The sequence below is a fragment of the Onychostruthus taczanowskii genome, unplaced genomic scaffold, assembly GCF_017590055.1.
Source record: "Onychostruthus taczanowskii isolate IOZ18803 unplaced genomic scaffold, ASM1759005v1 scaffold10, whole genome shotgun sequence".
Lineage (NCBI taxonomy): Eukaryota > Metazoa > Chordata > Aves > Passeriformes > Passeridae > Onychostruthus > Onychostruthus taczanowskii.
Window position 1 is genome coordinate 196,956 of NW_024496526.1, and position 19,721 is coordinate 216,676.

Here is a 19,721-nt window from a genome sequence, read left to right on the forward strand (position 1 = left end):
GGCAAAAATACCATAGTTCCTGTCATTATTTGATGAAATGCAACTTTCAAGACATCTACAGTGCTTTCAGTGAGGCTGTAAGTATCTTCCTGGCCTTTGCAATATCAGTGCCACAATGTTCATGCTTCAAGGAGAGTATGTTTTTCTGAAAAAGTCAGAATAAAGTGGTATTTGACAAATGAAAGGTTGTGCTCCTTTTTTTTTTTTTTCCTGGAATGTACAATATGTTACATATCCTTAAAGAGCTCCTTTATTGTTCAGTAGTACTATGCTACTATAAAACAACCAAGAGTGTGAAAGTGACAGAAAAACACATGCAAATCCTAACTGCTGGTTCCTCGCCCCTCTTCAATTCCTCTCCCCCCAAGTCTCAGGGATGTCCTTCTTTATAGTTTGTGATTGTTTCATCATGTCATGCCTAGCTGTCACCTGTGTCACCAGAAGTAAAAGTCAATGCCAAAGAGGAGACAGCATCCCAGGTCTGTGTGGGATGTCAGACCAAAGGCCTTTGCAGTTCAAATAAAGTCTGTATCTGGAGCTGCATCTGAACAAAGATGGGTTTAAATTTATAAAATCCTTCATTTCATGTCTGCAGATTCAGAATCAAAAGGAACTTTGAGGAGCATTAAATCACCAACAAACAAGGATTAAAGAACTCTGTGTTTGGGAACAGTGATACATTTGCATCCTGGGTGGAACAGAATCATTAGCTCATTGTATCTACCACAGGCCTTTGAGCAGATCTGCTGAACTCTGTGTCTTTTAAAAGATGTTTTACTAAGTTTCAGTTGGCTGCACTAGGTGGAATTCGCTGCCCAGGCATCACTGGGGCAAATCTTAAATACATGTTTACAAAGCACAAGAAGGAAAGCAAGTTCATTCCCTAAGGTATGGGACTGTTGAACAGCTATCCTGGAGTCTGGGAGCTTTTACACAAATCAGCTGAGGCAGGTGAGTTCTATTGACTCTGCTATTCTGAAGAAATACATTCTTTTTGCTCTCACACTGTGTAATTTGAGCTACATAAACACTGAAAATCAATGCAGTTTTCATGTGCAATAATAATATCATCCAGGCTCCATTTCCCACAAAAGGTTGGATTAGATGATCTTCCAAGGCCCCTTCCAACCTGGGCTGTTCTAATGTTCTGTGAATCTGAGAGAGAACAGAAGGCACCTCACCTCACAACTGATCTTTTGAGTAATCACCTTAAATGTTCACTGGAACACCAATGAGACTCACAGCAAACCAGAAGCTAAAAGGCAGCGTAAAAAGCATACTGAAGAGATGTCCACTCTGTAGCCAGCTGTCTTGTGTTGTGTTTTTTGTATAATTTAAATGCAGGAATCTCCAAAGCTCTTGACATGGCTAGTCACCCATTTATTGTGAATGTACAACTGGGCAATTATTCCCCAAATGAAACTAGAGTTTAGTATCTGGAGCATGAACAAGAGCTACTTACTGGTTTGGGATTGACCTCAGTAGAGATGAGTCTCAGAAGGCAATTTAAGAGTCTCTGCTTGTGAAAGGTAGGACATGCAGGGACAGCACTTGACTCAGATGTCTGCTCTCTAGCATGCTGGGTTTCTGGCTCCAAGACAGCCAACCAGTCATATTCCAGCTGCAGCTTGTTCGGTTTGCCCATCATGAGGTAGACTTCAGCCAGTGTAAGGCTCTCAGAGGTTCGCAGACTCCATCCTTCCTCTCTAACTTGTTGGGAGAGCCGGCTTGGGTCATCCTTGAGAGACTTTGTACTGGATTGTCCCTGAGGTGGAGGTGCAAACGAGGAGCCCAGCTTCTCTTGAGAATCCTCCATTACTGCATCCGTGATATCCTTGGTACAAGCATCAAGCTGCTGGCCCTGGCTGTTGCTGGCCTGAGTTTCACATCTGCTGCTGCCAGGGGAAGCTACACTACCTCTCAGTAGCTGGGAACAAGAGTCAGAGGTCTCTGCACTCCTCCTGCTTGGAAAAGCCACTGGAGAAGCATTACGAGCTGCTGAATCAGAGTCCTTCCCATGCAGTTTGTCTGTGCAAGAACATTTCTCTGGGACGATCAAGTCCTGGCAGGACTTCATGTACCGTGGGAATGGATCGAGCAGAGAGAGCTCCTCCACATCAGGGATCTTGCTGCATGCACACTCTGTGCTGCACGAGGGTAGCACACCTGCCTGGTCACCAGCCAGGGCCTCCCTGCCCTCCATGCAGGGGGCCACTGAACTCAGTTTTTCCTGGTGCCCTTCTGGATCCTGAAGTCCAGAAGGTGGTTTCTGGAGGGAATTAGTGCTGCCAAGATTTGAGGCTGTTCCTTCCACCAGGACAGGCTCTGGGGCACCATCTTCAGTGCTTGCAGAAACTTCACCTGTAGGCTGCAAGGTTCTGCTGGGCTCTGTAGTGCTCTCTCCCCTTCCCACACCCTTACCTTCCATCCCCCGCAGGTATTTCAGCTGTCCCCTTGCTGTCCCCTGACCACTCTGTATGCCAAGGATTTGGGCAGGGGGGAGTAAGTGAGAGTCTTTTGTGTTCTGTTTGCATTTGCCCGTTTCCTGCCAATGCACAGTACAGAAGGCCTTGGAATGAACCACTCTGGCTACCCCAGGCAGTGGAGTGATGGTACAGTTCTCTCCTGGAAAGAGATGGAGCATCACTTTCTCCTCTGAGAAGCTGCCTCTTGTTTCAGAGTCTCTGGAGTCTCGAAGCTGCTGTTCTTCAAGTGTTTTACGCTAAAAAAAGATGTGTCAAAGAATGTAACAGTCATCTGCCCCTTCCAAAAAAGCACCTGGAAGTCTATTTTGCAAGTTTAAAAAAAATAAAAGAAAATAAAAGAAAACCTAGCTGATCGAGGATATGTTCTCTATTTGCACAGATTATAGTAAAGACAACTATAATCAGAAATTAGGTCCTTTGTGGTGATAAAGGCTGCAGTGAAGACCTGCTACAAGCCCAAATATCCATTTCAAACAAAATTACCTGTTTCATGTACTACTGTAATTGTAAAAAAAAAAAAAAAATCCCAATCAACAAACCCCAAAAAAACCCAGCAAAACCTCTAACACTGCAAGCAAAGCAGCCTCTCATGAGTGCAGCAAACTCCACCTTACACACTCTGACATCCTTCAGAGTTTCAAGTGCTATGCCACGGCTTCTTCCAGGCTCACAAATTAAACAGAAAAGCCTGAATGAAAGGCCAAAGAAGAGGTTAAAACCTACGAGTCAGAAGGACTATGTTCAGAACAGAACAGCTGTTAACTCACAAATCTTTCTATTGCATGGATCAAAGTTCAGAGGCAGGGACACCATAAATGCTGCATGGCTCAGACAGTGCAGAGATACATTGCAGGTAGCAGCAGCTACCTCCACAAGAAGCTTAAGCCTACATTGGTGAAACTGCACAAAGTGCAAAGATCTGTCCTTAATCTCTTGGCTGAAACTGGAAACAGAATTGTCAGTTATTAGCCAGGCTGTACTGGGGTCACCCACTGATCATGAACCAGACTACGACCACTGTTTGAGGAAATTAAATAAAGGCAGGAACATAATTTTTTCTTAACTAGCTTTTATGGGATCATAACAGAAGAGTTGAGGTAAAAGCAGAACACTATGGGATCTTCCACAAAAGCTTCCATTAGTGATGCTGAGACTTTATCTGCATCTTTACTAATCAGGGACTGGTGCATTTATGAAGCAGATTCACTTTTCCAATGCAAAACTGAACTTGGAATAGGAAGCAAATTTCTCCCAGGACACAGCACATGGAACAGACCGAGTAGGAAAAGGATACAACCCGCACTTCATGTAGAGCCCATTTCTGCTTCAGGAATTCAAGGAGGCTGGAGACCTTCCGATGTAACTCCACAATCATCCTGTAGGCAAGAGAAGCAAAGCAAGGGAACAGAGAACAATTGTCAGCAGGAGCTCCAAGTCCTAACCTTGATGCTAGAAGGGGAATTAAGGAATAAACTGGCATTCTATTAATGCCAGCACAAAGAACACTCTCAAACACTAAGAAAAAAAGCCACAACAAAACAAAAAACATATGCTATCCCACAACTTTAAAATTTAGGTTAACTTACAACTGTGACAATTCACACATTCTAAAAGCCTGTCAGATAAACCTGACTGCCATGATTCAAGAAACTATTTTTTTCCAGACGGAAGAAGACAGGAAAAGATGGCAGGACTTAGCTGAACTGCAAAAGTGCAGGCAAGGCATGAAGCTACTACATAAAGTATAAAAAGAAAGAGAAAAAAGGGCACAAAAGACAAACACCTACTTTTTGAAAGCATTTTACAAAATAAACCTAATGGAGAGAAGAGAATGGATATTTTTATAATCTTTGGTCACTACACTGAAGTGGTGCATTTGAAACAACACTCAACATCACAGAGGCCTCATGTTTGCTGTCCTAAGTTCTGGATTAGATGTTAGTACCAGGATGAACAGCCATTGATGACACTGAACAGCTGCACCAACAGTGATTTGCAAGGGAGAAACTACAAACACCTTCCATGCTACTTTAATCACTGGGTACAGGTGAAACATTCAGAGCCTTGGTGCAGGCACCTCTGACCGCTGTGTATATTCCCTTCTCTCTGTCTATGGTACATGCAATACAAATTTTAGTAGAACCAAGGCTACTATCTCCATTTTACTTGCCCTCTGCTCTGACATTAAGTGGCACAAACTATACTCATCTCCAAAGCTAGCAGCTCCTTCATTACTCAAAAGATATAAAGAACAACGGCAATCTAATTTTCCCACATGATAACTCTCAGACTAAGTACACTTAGGACACCTGCATCATCACAGATCAACTGCACAACTGGCAAAGAGAACCTTGAAGAAAGAGGAAGGGGCTAGGATGCTGCTCATCTATTTCCCTATTCTGAGCACCACAACCAGTTCTCTATTACCTAAGCCGTGGGTTCTGAGCAAGACTCTGCACTCGAGCCCATGCATGGTTATTCCGTGGCTGCAGCTCCACAGGGACCTTGAGGGGAAGTCGTACGGGCTTTTGGTCCTCTTCATCACTCACACCTGAATGGAGATGAAGCACAAAGGGTCAAAGCAAGGACAACTCAGTCACAACACTGTGACTCAGTTACACGATACAAAAGATCAGACACCACCAATCACCTACAGACAACTCAGGCAGCTCAGCTTCACCAATGGAGCCTGCTTCCTTAATTACCTTTTGTTTCAGTATGTTCTTATCCTTAGACACTGTAGTGGTACTGGGGATTCCAGCTGAGCAAGCAGTGTCAAAAATCAGATGTCTGGAAACTTTTGAGCAAGTACAGTATTTCAGACCTTTGAACAGCCTGATTCTACTTACTTGGGAACAGGGAAGTAAACAAAAAACCCAAAATGAAATCATACACAGCTGAATAGGAGAAGGCAAAAAATTTGAAAATGTTCAGTGCTAAACACTATACTACTACTGATTCACTAGTATCTTCACATACAGTGAAAGCAGCAGTGAGCTGGTCTGGTGTGGGTACTTCCTTTCCAAGCTGCTAAGATAACTGTGTGAGTCCTGAAGTTACTGGGGTTACATGAGCAAACAGGCCAAGACAGAATACTATGCCCAGGACAAACATGCAACAGCCCAAATTTCCCTGCCAGTGATGGACACCCCAGAACAAGCCTGCTCACTTTCGATGCTTCCAGCCATCTTCTAGAACACCCTCATGTTCCAGCATCTTTTACTCACCATCTGGATCACAGAGTTTCTTCAAAGCCCTGCACATGGGAGCTTTGATACGCAGGTTTCTGCCTTTGTAACGAACAGTTGTAGCCCTGGATATATGGAAAGAGAAGTACTTAGAGGAACCAGTAACAACCGTATGTGAATACACACCTATCCATCTTAGGCCCTGTCCTCTTCACCATCTTCACTTGGACACAGGACTGGAAGAGATACTAAGCAAGTCTGCAGACGATACAAAACTGGGAGAAGCTGTGGACTCCCCTGAAGGCAGGGAGGCCCTGCAGAGAGAGCTCAACAAATTAAGAGGACTGGGCAATCACCAACCATATGAAGTTCAACAAGGGAAAGTGCTGGATTGTGCACCTGGGATGGGACAACCTTGGATGTATGGACAGACTGGGGAATGAGATGCTGGAGAGCAGTGCTGCAGAAAGGACCTGGGGGTCCTGATCGAGGGCCAGTTGGAGCTGAGTCACCAGTGCCCTGGAGCCAAGGAGGGAAATCCTTGTTCTGGGGGCACCAGGTCCAGCATTGCCAGCCGGGCCAGGGAGGGGATTGTCCTGCTGTGCTCTGCACTGGGGTGGCCTCACCTTGAGTACTGTGTGCAGTTTTGGTCACTACCATATAATAAAGATATTAAACTATTAGAGAATGTCCAAAGGAGGGCAATGAAAATGGTGAAGGGGGAAGCCATATGAGGACTGGGTGAGGGCACTAGGTCTGTTCAGCCTGGAGAAAAGGAGACCGAGGGGAGACCTCCTTCCAGTTGCAACTTCCTCATGAGGGAGAGAGAAGGGGCAGGCACCAATTTCTTCTCTGGGCTGGTTACCAGTGACAGGACTCAAGAAAACGGCCTGAAGTTGTGTCTGGACAGGTGTAGGTTGGATATAAGAAAAAGCTTCTTCCCTCAAGAGTGCTTGGGCACTGAACAGGCTCCCCAGGGCAGTGGTCATAGCACCAACCCTGACAGAGACCAAGAGGACAATGCTCTCAGGCACAGTGTGACTGACTCTTGGTCATGGTGCTGTGCAGGGCTGGAAATTGACCTTGATGATCCCTGTCCCTTCCAACTCAGCTTATTCTGTGATTCTGTGATCAGGGACACAGAGCAAAACACCATCATGGCTACAGGAATGAATACAGAAATGTAAGGGTCTGTGCAAGTTCATGGAGCATTCAGTCTTTCCTATCACCTTATTTTTCATTGTGGAAGCACTACTCTTGTGACTCTCCTCTTCCAGACTTTCATTAAACACTTGGTTGTCCACCCAGGGAGGGACTTCTGTTTTATGAGTGGACCAGGATCATGTTACTTTGGTTCAAGAGTACCCTCACAGACAGCTGCTTCATAAAAGACAAGTGGTTTTGATTTAGTCTTCCCTTTATACTTATGACTCTTAATTATAGGAAGAAAGAGTCTGAGGTCTTTGCAGTTGTTCATTTGGAAAGATGATCACCATATCTAGTGCAGACATGAGGTCTAAGAGCTTGTGCAAAAACCTAAACAAAGTAACTTTTTACAGTATGATTTCACTGGTTTAGTTTCAATATCACTTTAGCAGTTTCAAAGATCCTTATAAGTCAGAGGTCATTTTTGTTTTGCACAAATTTGCAAAAGGGCAGCAGAAGTGCAGGGAGACCTGAGAAGATGGAGCTAATAGGGTGAGCAACACAAAAGTTTCAGTTACTGAACTGTGAATTTCTATAGATTTGGAATATCCCTGGGCTGGAAGGGCAGATTTCTTTTCAACCTAATTCTTGGAAACAAGAATTGTTTGAAGACAGTTGGTCCCACCAAGTCCAACAGTGTAAAGTCTCTGCCAGTGTCTTCCAGTGTAAAGACTCTTAGAGAAGGACACAGAAACCCTTGCTGATATCTAATCAACAAGTGAAGGTAAGGATAAAAGTTAAAACCTCCTCCTGGGCACCTCAGCCTTAGCATGAGACTCCATATCCTCTTGTATTTATCCTTATATTAAAGTGTAGATATGATTTTATCAGAAAATGAGCATTTTGTACAATGATCCTCTTCCCTATTTGTAATCTGTTTTAATACAGCAAATTCTTTTCACTACTTGTGCAAGCTGAGACTCTCCTCCTTGATTTTAGCTAATGCAATTCTTTATCAAATGTGCCCTTGAAGCATGTGAGTGAAGAGTCAGAAATAGCATTATTATTATTATCATCATCATTATTATCTTGACAGTTATAACAGCACAAGTAAGAAAGGGTTTGGGGAGAGAAACATTTTTTATATTAACTGATATTACTATATAAACCAATCAAGTTTTGTACAAATTGTTTCACCACATGAGTGGAAAGTTGTTGAAACAAGAGCCTGCTGCTCAGACGGCCCAGAAGGTTTGATCTGCCTAAAACAGCTGAACTAATGATATAAGAAAAAGAAGAAAGAAGGGCTGTTGTTCATTTTTCATATTTCCTATTTCTGTTCAAGAGCCCAACTAGCTGGTCACAAAGCATTTATTGTTGAGTCAGGCTTCCTGGTATTTGTTTGTGCTCCATTCTGCCACCTGTGCAGGTGGACCTTGGGCTGCAGGTATCCACCACCTGTTACCATGGAGCAATTTATAAATGAACATGGATCAGCATCACAAACTCCTGACTGCATCTCTATCTGTGCTTCAAAGGGCAGAGAGATGAGAAAAAAACAACCCACCCTACCAAAACCTAAGATAAAAGCCAGAAAAGAAGTGTGAAAAATATATTATGGAAAAGTTATTATTTGGAAAAAAAAAAAAAACAAACAACAAAAAAACCAAAAAACAAACAACAAAAAAAAACAAAAAACCAAAAACCAAACAAAACAACAAAACACTAGGAGGAAAACCACATTGGAGGAAACCAAACAACTGCAAACCTACTGATACCTACATGGAGAAGCAGGAACTACTGCCTTCCCTGAGTATAAAATGGCACAATTCAGAAGCCAGCAAGCAAAGTACACCATTCAGTAAACGAAGAAACATCTACTTTAACATTTTGTCATAAATGTGACAAAACATCAAAGACTTCCCATGCAAGTTTTCACCCTGCCACTACACAGCACTCTTCCACAACAACAGTGATCAATGTTATTTTCATGGTTCCATCACACATGCTTTAGAATGTCCCAGCTCCCCACGTTCAGGTGTTCTGCTTCCCCTAATTCCCTTTTCCACTAAGTACGCTTAGCTTCAAGCAATCTAGGACAGAGTCTAAAAAATGACTTGTTATCAAACTAATATAAAAGCAGATATATTTAGACACTATAATTTTCTAATTGAAATCTGTAGCTGGGAGGCTGGAAGAAGACTATTTCTACAAATTTAGGGGACAGCACAGTAGAACAGTCAGTCTGCAACAAAACTACTTTTAGCTTCAAAATCCCTATTTTCTTCTGTTACCTAGATTCTGGATGTCTCCAAAAGCAGAAAATGGTAAGTCTTAGAAAAAGTCACTCTACTGACTATGCATTCAGAATTACCAGTCTGACACCAAGAGCATAACCTGCCTACTTAAAATGGTTTGGTTTATATACTACTTTTTTCAGTATACTAAAATGGTTTGGTTTATATATTATTTTTTCAGTATGAACTGTTATTTTATGATCAAGGTTTTTAGAGAGCTACAGATTTCCCCTCAGCATGCCAAAGAGCTTTCCCAAGGAACTGGAGGACAGTGAAGAATCACTCCTATCCCACACAAAGTACATTCAGAATCTGAACCAGACAGAACAACTAATGCCTGTTAACGGTTTCTGTCTTTCTTACCTTGTGTTATAAAGAGCCTCTCAGGTTGGGGGGTAAAACTACATACACTACAAGACATTGAAGTGTGCTCTGCTTAACTGGTGCACCATTACAATACTTCTTTAATTAGGTGTTTCTTGTGGTTCGGGTTTTTTTTTTAAACTTACCCAAAATTCCTACATATTTACAAAGACATCGAGAAAATATTTGTATTTGTTCATATGTAGTTTTTTATTAAATGTAAAGAGTCTTGCAAAACCTAAGTTAAATAAAAATGCTTCCCTCCTAAAAATGAAACAAAATAACAAACCTTCAGTTTAAGTTTATTTAGTTACTGAGCAGTTCTGCTATACCATTATAAACCTTTTTTTTCTCGTTATACATCCCAAGCAACGACATAATAAATGTGTAGTAAAATTAAAATGCTGTAAAAAAAGTCTTAGCACACAGGACTGGACAGAGAGTGGCCCTGTCTTTCAGCAGCTGGAGCAGGCCACTGTTCTGACTATGCTGAAAGCTCAGAACAGTTACCAAAGCTGACAGAATAATTTTTAGCTCCCTCTTGCATTTATAAAGATGTAAACTGTGATCTATTTTCTGCAAGATTCTCCATTTATTCAACAGCTCCTGTAGCAGTGGCTGTTGACCAGCCTCATTTGCCTGTTTCTGACATTCTGAAGACAAGTAAAGAGATGTACAACAGTGAATAGCCTTAACTCCAACAGCCAAACAGGGATGTGTCACACAGAGACTTTGCCAGTACTTAACAGGGTCAGCTGACTGGAGTTGTCAGGCACTCCTTGGTATCCATGACCTGGGTTATAAACTCAACTAGGAAGCTTTAAAGTATGGTTTTCTTATGAGGCCTTGACAGGGTCATTTGTTTTTCCACACTCCATGAGATTAGTACAAAAACCAGAGATGCAAAACAAGCACTGAATTAGGGCACGTAACTCCAGGGTCAGGATCGTGCTGCAATAAATTGCCAGGTAGCTCCTCACAACCTTTCTTGACTTTTCTTACCAATTAAATGAAGAGAATGTTTACCTACTTAAGGAGCAGATCATCAGAATAATGCATGTTCACATTCCCCATTTTTAATCACTTTGGTTTCACTTTCTTTCACAGCTTTCCTCAGTGACAAGCTTTACAAAGTGCATTGCATTCAGAAGAGGAGTGTCACACTTGAAAGAAACATGTTAGGAACTGGAAAAAAAACTGCTTACAAACAGGGAAGAGGCTCATAGAATTGTACCATCATTGAGCAAGATGAGAAGTTGAACCAACCAAGGTACATGTAACGTGTTTGCTTCTGGGAGCTATGAGGCTGCCCTGCACGTGCCTGGTAATGAAGACACAGTTTGCTCTTCTTCAGCTGATGAGGTTCACCACCAACTGGGGTAAGGGATGCAGGAGAAAAAGGGAAGCAAAAATTGGCCTCCCAGATGTAGACAATGCCTATGCAAAAGCAACTAATTCTGAACTGGTTAATGTTATGTACACCCTAATTTTGGCGTAGAAGACTAGCATTAATACTTTCAAATGCAAAGACTCCTCTTCCCAAAATGGCTTGCTTGTAACAAGACTGGCTTTCATGAAGTAAATACCTAGACTTCACAGAAATCACTAGCCCTCATTAACAATTAATTGGAAGAACTAAAGCTTGAATCATGCAAAGTGATAGGCTGATACTACAGCTCACTAAACATCATCAGGCTCATTTGTTATGCTTTATGTTTGAAAGCCTGTTTGGATAACCCAGTACAAGAAAGGCTCTCTAGTATAGCACAGAGTGACTAAAGGAACTGCTGATACTCTAAACCATAGAGATATTCAGGAAACCACACATGAAGGCTCATCCCAGTTCCACTTTAACTGGTAACTCCAGTTTAAAGAAGTAATTTGCTTTAAGAATAATGCCGTTAAACATATTGTTCATATTTTCCTAATTGTACAAAGCCCAAACCACATGAGAATTTCTCTTCTAATTTAAAACCTTGCAGTTAACAGAAGAATAAACAAGTGATTCAAGCATCACATTGAAGACCATCAACACAAGCACACTGTACAAACAGCATCTCCCAGGAGAGGAAAGATTGTTCAACTCCTAAGAAACTGATCTGGAAACTCCATTTGACAACACGAGAAAGGTACAACACCAAGTATCCATATTTTGCAAGGTAAAGTCAAACGACTGTAGCTGCTGAGGGAGCAAACTCCTGCTCCTGTCTACAGTCAAGTTGACTTCATCAATAACTTGCCTACTACAGTGAACACGCTAAAAGCAAGAATGTAAAAGGTAAAAGCAGACCTGTAACAGAGAGAAAAGAATGATTTTTCAAATCACTTTTAAAGATGGAGTTAAGGACACATCAGTGCCTCCTAAGTAATCACATGCCTTGCTCTTTGAAAGAGATTTCACTTTAAAACACATGAATTCTAAAAGTGGAACTACTTTGGAAAAAATTATACACAAATCAGGCATGCCCTCATTTATAATAATACACAACTTCTAACCCCTTCTGCATTCGAATCACAGACTGCACCCCCAAATCCCACAACACTCTTTAGAAGTGAAAGAGAACGTTCGTTCTTAATGTCAAGGAGATGCAAAAGTCGCTGGAGGGCTGAGGCCTCCAACGTGCTGAAGGGTCATTTCCAGTCTGAAAGTCAGGACTTGTGAGCCCTGCTGAGGTAGAATGGTTGAGACATGAACCCTCACTGCAAGAAGGACATTAAGGGGCTGGAATGTGTGCAGAGATGGGACTGGAGCTGGGGAAAGGTCTGGAGCACAAGTCTGATGAGGAGCAGCTGAAGGAGCTGGGGCGGGGGGCTCAGCCTGGAGAAAAGAAGGTTCAGGTGGAACCTTCTGGCTCTCCACAACTCCCTGACAGGAGGGTGCAGCCAAGTGAGGGTCGGGCTCGGCTCCCCGGATCAAGGGACAGAACAAGAGGAAACAGCCTCAAGTTGTGCCAGGGGAGGTTTAGATGGGATTCTGGGAAAATTTCTGCACTGAAGGGGTGGTCAGGCAGTGGAACAGGCTGCCCAGGGCAGTGGTGGAGTGACCATTCCTGAAGAGATTTAAAAGACCTATGTATGTGGCACTTGGGGACAGGAGTTAGTGGTGGCAGGGCTGAGGTAATGGTTGGACTTGATGATCTTGGATTCCAACCTAAATAATTCTGTGATTCCCCTGAGTGAATCAACATGGTTAAGTGCTGTTTCTTCTGTAAAGAATTCTCATTTAATTATTTTATTAAACTTAACCCATAATTTCTTATTATTATCAACTAATGGCTTCATGGAAAAGGGGAGAAATATCCTAATACAAAACAAACTAAGAATGGAAAACATCAAACTTCAGCTCTTGAAAATTAAAAAATGGCCCAAACTTTGGATGATCAATACAACATCCAATTGAACAACACAGTTTTATGAGTTTTAGGAATGAGTTCTTACTTACCCAGCTTGAATGAGCTCATTGAGTTTAGCTGCGTTCTTGTCATCCATACCTTTCCAGTAAATGAGATAACACAGTGAATTAGGATTTACATTGTTAAACCCGTGGCCTTCTCTATGTCCTGTTAGGTTTCCAAAGCTATTACATTTTATTCTCACATAGGATTAATGTGCATAAATGTGCTGTAACATAGCTCTTCTGTAAAGTTTGTGTTTTCATAACATGCAAGCTTTACATGATTCTTTCCACAAAAATTACTTTTTACACATGGATTAAATAACCCTAGGTACTACAGCCTTTAGCTAGTACAGCCATCTTTGAACATTAGGCTTTCATCTGACAAAAAAAAAAAAAAAAAAAAGTAAAGCTTCTTCCTGCTCAATCTCTGTTACTAACGCAGCAAGGCAGAATGAAACAGCACAGCATCCTAGTGCTTAACACAACAGAAGAGTAAATAAAAATTATAAAATGCATAGGCAGCCCTCACTTTTTTGTATGTATTATAGAGCATGTTTTTAAACAGACATTTTGGTAACTTGATTTATATGACAGTTAGGCCCAGATCTATTGACTGAACAATCAACCTCCCCCTGGCAATGCTAAAAGTATTTCTGGAGCGCTTTCTTGTCTCAATATCTCTCAGTAAGCTTTCTCTATTTCTGTGACTGTGAATACCACAAGAGGAAAAAAGTTGGGGGGCAGGGGGGAAGGAAGAAACTGCTTTCCATGGCTACAGAGCAGACCTGTCATAAATGGGTGTACAGTCTTGCATCGTGAGTACATTTGGTCTTGGAGACAAAAATTTTCTAAGTGACAGTGAGTAAAGTATGTGGCCAAGTCCCAAAGTTCTAGAAAGACAGAAGCACAGAGGTTGCAGGTATTGTCATGGTGACTGTATGAAATCTTACTCCCAGTCATAGCAAGAAGGGTCTGCTTGTAAAAGAGGTGTGGGTATAGGAAAGAAACACCAACACTGATCTCTCCTGACAGTGCAACGTGCCTTGCTTCTGCCCCTGCTTTGTCATCAAACAGCTCAAAATTGCTCTTCCAAGTTGAGCGCTGCTTCTCCAATTAACACACTGGAGATCTTTAAACAAACAGAATAAAGTCAGTATGAACATTCAAAACAGTCGCATTCATTACCTGCTATGACAGCAATCCCAGGTAAGGGAATAACATAGCAAAAAACCTTTCCCAAAATTCCACAATCCTTTTAGGAATTGTACATGTTTACTTGTGAACACTTTCATGTACATTTCACCTTACAACTAGTATGACTTCACACAGAAGTGAAGGTATTTTGATGGTTTTCCATGTCTCATGAATTAAACAAAGCAGGTAGAAGGTGCACTGTAACACTGTGCAAAAAGCCTGGGGACAAATGAAAAAACACATGGATAAAAAGGTGTATGCACACGAACTGGCACGTGTTTCCCTGCCCATTCTTCAAGGCAGTCATGTCACAACTCTCTCTGCCCTGGAAGCCATGAAAACCATGTCCTAGGGCTCATCCCCCCAGTGTGGACAGTAGGGTAAGGTAGGGATCCTCTATTCTACTTAGGTGAGATTCCACCTGCAGCTCTGGGAGTCCCAGCATATGAAACACTTAAAGGAGGCTTAAAAAAAAACACAAGGAAAGACTTTTCAGCAGGGCCTGGAGGGACAGGACAAAGGTTGATGGTTTTAAACCACAGGAGGGGAGACATAAACTACATATAATGAAAACATTTTTTATTACGAGTGTGGGGAGGCTCTGGCACAAGGTGCCCAAAGAAGCTGAGGGTGGCCCATCCCTGGAAATGTTCAAGGCCAGGTTGGATAGGGGTTGGAGCAACTCGGTCTAGCGGAAAGTACCCCTGCCCATGGCAGGGGGTTGGGATAAGATGCTCTTTAAGGTCCCTTCCAATTCAAACCACTCTGTAGCTCTGTGAGCCTAAGCTCAGGTATGTTGCTAATGCAATTAATCAACTGCCAGCAAACAGGGGAGCATTGTTATAGCACACACTCCTCCATCTCCACTCATCAATATGGACAAAACTGGACTCTGGGACTGACAAGGTGAGAACCCATCTTGCTTAGCCAGTGAAGTTATTTCCAATTCTGGTTTGCACCTTTTCATCTTCAGGGTACAGTGAGCAAATATCCCAGATTTTGACTGCATGGGCACAAATAATTGTGGGTGTAAGTAGTATCATTTACACACCTAATTGCTTAGGTTTCAATAATAACAGAATTGATCATCTAAGCTTTGTGTATGTTTTCCTGTCACCTCTGGGCATTACATGCACAGCATTTTGCAGACAGATAAAACTAAACAAATCTATCAAAGTGGACTAATGCAACAGACTAAGAAGGTCTGTAAAAATAAAAATGCTTTTAATGAAGAAATAACACCACAGACTACAGCAATAGTCAAGAACTTAGAAGTGGAACTGAACTAGACACTGCCAACCTCAAGGGTAGTAACTTCTGATTCGATAATGTAAAAACAACCTGAAGTCATTCATACTCACATCCCCCGATCTTTTTCCTTAGTTCCCCATAGCAGATTAAGCCATACAGCTCCAGGGAAGATTTTTTCAGCCCTTGAGAAAACACTAGAAAGCAGAAAAGGTGTCAGTGAGATGCAGGTTGCAGATACACACAGCTACATTGCAGATGCTCATTTCAACACTAAAAAGGAGAGGATTTGTATTTTCAATGAGGAGACAAATCACAAAGGCAAAATTAATTCTGGCTCAAGAAACACTATAATGGGATTGGCTCACCAACTTCCTTTTTATGGCACGTTTTAGATTACAGGAAAACAAAGCAGTCTCCATGGAATTTAAACAAATACGCAACTGCTCAATATGCAAAATAAAGCTAATTCATAACAAAGCTAGGTCTAGTATCAACTGTTTATGAATTCTAAGGGAAATATCCAGATGCCCCCAGTCAAATGCATACAGAACACTTTTACATGAAAATTCAGAGGTAGGTTTGGATTTTCTAGACGACAGATTTTTTGTGCGCACAAAGACACCATAAGAGATTTGACACAAATTCTAGATTCTAAATTTTTACACCAAAAATTGCTGGCATTTTATTCAACTTTGTGAGGGTTTTTTTTTGGTCCTTTCTTTTCAACATACAAGATGTGGACTAACATCTGCCAATAGATCTAAAGATCTACGATAGCAAGGACAGTCTTGTGATTTACAAACCAAGTAAAAATATTTATTCTTGTCTATTCATCAAAACTTTCATTCTCTTTGACCTCAAAATCCAAGCACACATATTTCTACTAATACTAAACCTAATCAAACTACTGCACTGATTGTTAAAATTCCTTCAGACAATGAGATTCTAGACCCCAAAGATACAGATACATAACTGATTTTTATTTTAAAAATTCTTCCATACAGTGTTCACTGCAATACTGGCTTTTAAATAAAATACTAATGGCTTCATCTGAAACTGCTGCCTTGTTTTGAAAAAAGGAACTCCCAAATACACCTTGTGCCAGGTTGTTTAGATACTCAAGTCCTCCTTTAGGTAACCTAAGCTCAGGAACACAGAAGTTCATAAAGAACTATATATCCACAGTATAGTATGTACTATCGCACATGGTGTGGTACTAAGCGTATCGTACACTAGCTTTGCGTTCCTTCAGCTTCTTTCTTGCCATATCCATTTCTCCTTAATGACTTACTTTAATAACTCATTATTTTTAATTTTAAATTATGTTTAGCAAGAACAAGTGCTGGGTCCTGCAGTTTGGTCAAAACTCCCTGCAGCACTACAGGCTGGGGACAGAGCAGCTGGATAACAGCCAAGCAGAAAGGGACCTGGGGGTGCTGACTGAACATGAGCCAGCAGCATTATTGAACCCATGGTACAATTTCAAACTTCTTTGAAGTGGGAGCAAATATGTCACCATTTACACTTGTATCGGACTCTTATTTGTTTCTACCTTCCCCCAAGAACTGCAAAGTGGTGCTGGGTCAGTGTGTTTGATGGAGCCATGCCTGATTAATGTTTAGGCAGTTCTTGAAGGTGTGTTCCTGAGAATACAAAAACATTTCCTTGAACCTGGTTTTCCCCCAGTATTAACAGCAGGATCTGCATTGACTATGTTGTGCTGAATTCACAGAATAGTAGTGATATAAACACCAGGTTTTGAAAAGCATTTTTCACAAAACACGAACCTTGATAGGGCCATGCCAACAAAAATAAGAAGTGAGACACTATGAACTCCCCATTCCTCCTCAGTATTTATTCCCTCACTTCTAAAAGGCAGGACTCCAACCCTTAAACCAAGCCCACGTTGGTGCATACTAACCATTGTCAAAGTCAATGTACTTGGAGATCTTGTGCCAGGTGCGGTAGTAGAAGTGCCGGACCTGCTCCTTGTTCTTCACCATGCTCGCTGGTTTGCCTTTCTTCTTGTATTTCAGGGCAATGTTATTCTGGATAGCTTCAAAATCTTTCCCATGCTGAAGAAAGAAAAAATCAAATAGAAATACTCAAATCCAAACTTGGATCTTGTTGTAAGTCGAGTCAAACAATGTGAGGGGCTTTGGGGTTCTTTGAGGGAAATTGGACTTCAGGGGTCATAAACAAAATTTTTGGGGACCAGAACTCAACTGTGAAAGAATGACACTGGCTTCCTTTGTTTTATATAAAATGCAATATGGATACCAAATTACTTTCCAATTTCTTTAACTGTTTCAAAATGAAAACAGTAAGTTGCTAGCAAATTTTAAAAATCATCCAACTTTACTTACAAATGTGTTAAGTAGCAGGATTGAAAACACTGATTTTTCCCCTGAGCATTCTTTACTTTCCTCTGCATTCCCCCCACCATTTCTGACTAGAGTAAATGAAAAACATACCATATTTACCAGCTGAAGTTTTATTTACAGTACATTTCATGTTACTGTTACTAGGAGTAAAAAATTTGAGTTTCAAAAGATTTGATTTTATACACATTAACTGCTGCTATGACAAAATTTTTGTATTCAGAAAAGTTTGGAACTGATTTCAATACAAAGTATGAAAACCTCTTCTGAAAGGCAATGCCACAAAATGAATGGTAGACGGGACTGAACAAACTGAGTCTCAGATCCACCTTCAAACAATTTTTTAAAATTTTTCCTTACTATTCAAAAAAAGTCAGTGAAGTGGCTTAAAAATTACTTGCTTCCCAGAAATATTACTGCAATTCAGAGGAGTTAAAAAAAAGAAAATGCTGTTTATGTGTTCCTTTTGTCCACAAAACATGTGTATGTGATACCATACCTATGGGAACAAAGAATAATTCAAAAAGAATCACATGTACAAAGAAAACTCCTCATCACTGCTTTTGTTTTTACATTTGGCACATAGTTTCAAAACAGATAGGCTGTTGAAATAATCACAGGAACAGGACAAGCAGGAATCCATCATATACATAATAAGAGACAGAAGATAAGATGATGTAACTTTTTCTTGTCTCTCAGCCCAAGGACTCAACTGGCTCTAGCCTCATCAGGGCCAAAGATTAAACACAATTCTCTTTAGAACAGAGCAACTTTTCTTGTTTGGTATTATTACAGAGCAAGTGTGTTGCTTTTGAAAGTTCAGAGGGGGACATTATTTAATGATTTCTCACTTGAAGTAGAACCATAATTAAATAACAACTGAACTTGCTATAAACATTTATTAATAAAACTCAGAAATCTTTCCTGTATATTTAAAGAAAAAAAAACCCCAAGAAACTTGACACTTTTGACACATGGCTTTGACTGACAGCTGTTTCACAGCCTCATGTATGGCCCTGCAAATGCTCATCTGTAAGGGGCCTTCTGCTCCTGCCAATCTCACCCTATTCAACCTTCTTTAGGAATATCCAGACTCTAACCAAAGCCATCTGTGTCTGTTATTTTCTTCTACATGTACCTCATACAGTCCCTCAAAGAAAGTATTCTTGTCCTCCGTGCTCCATGACTCCCACTGCCGTCGGACTTTCTTCCCTTCTTCCTTCTCTCCTGCCGAGGAACCCAGGTTCCTTGCTGCTGACTTGGAATTCCCAGTAGGATTGCTGGGAGGAATTCCTGATGTGCCACCAGGTGCAGTCCCTCCATTATCTGCTGCTGTAAGAAACCATGACCAGAGTAAACATTAAACCAACAGGAGGATTCATGGATAGAGGTAAGGGAGTAACTCAGAATTTTCTCCCTTTTCACTTGAAATACAAAGGGCAAATAATGAGGTTCATTTTATAGGAATACAATCTCAAAGCACAAAAAAACAAGAGGAAGATTTCAATGGCTTAATTTTTTTATTTCCAGAAGTAACACAGATAAGCAGGAATGTACCACAGCATCCTCTACCAGATAACTCTTGCTCATGCTTATATGGTGGTGAGCTCTGCAGTCACTGCCCTGCAGCCAGGGGGATCTCCTGAGCAGGGAGCAAAGTGATGTGCATGAGGAAAATAGGCAGAACGGTGACATCCCTGTCTTTGGTTTGATCCTGCTGCCTCCAGAATGACTGTGGAAAGGGAAGGATTGAGAGATGTCGACTTTAGTTCATCACACAATGATAGATCAGCATTTCCACAATCTGACCCCAGTGTATGATCCTCAGAGCACCACGTCTGACATGGCCCATCTAGTAAAACTCCAGCTATCCAAAGGACAGCGAGTCTCAACCCATTCTCCTTTCCCAAATCCTGCTGTGGCTTTCAGAAAAAGGCACAGAGGTGTAATCTTGCTTGTCCCTTTGTCAGTTATCAGCATCCAAAGAACATGGAAAAAGAGGTATGAAGAAATGAGGA

The 19,721-nt window shown here is 41.3% G+C and overlaps 1 protein-coding gene across 4 annotated transcripts in view; it reads right to left on the reverse strand.

Annotated features, from left to right (window-relative positions):
• Window positions 1-19,721, reverse strand: part of CRAMP1 (cramped chromatin regulator homolog 1) — a 47,483-nt gene that overhangs the window by 16,877 nt on the left and 10,885 nt on the right. For 3 of the 4 annotated variants that reach the window (XR_005952786.1, XM_041405693.1, XM_041405711.1), the window contains exons 3-10: window positions 18,842-19,035; window positions 17,244-17,397; window positions 15,433-15,516; window positions 12,923-12,971; window positions 5,714-5,799; window positions 4,914-5,037; window positions 3,781-3,862; window positions 1,463-2,722 (exon numbers count right to left, since the gene is read on the reverse strand). Coding sequence is in view for 3 of the 4 variants with exons in the window: in XM_041405693.1 (XP_041261627.1) it covers window positions 1,463-2,722; window positions 3,781-3,862; window positions 4,914-5,037; window positions 5,714-5,799; window positions 12,923-12,971; window positions 15,433-15,516; window positions 17,244-17,397; window positions 18,842-19,035 (2,033 nt within the window). In the remaining variant the exon portion in view is untranslated. The remainder of the gene's footprint in view (window positions 1-1,462; window positions 2,723-3,780; window positions 3,863-4,913; window positions 5,038-5,713; window positions 5,800-12,922; window positions 12,972-15,432; window positions 15,517-17,243; window positions 17,398-18,841; window positions 19,036-19,721) is intronic. The other variant, XM_041405701.1, reaches the window with a different exon arrangement.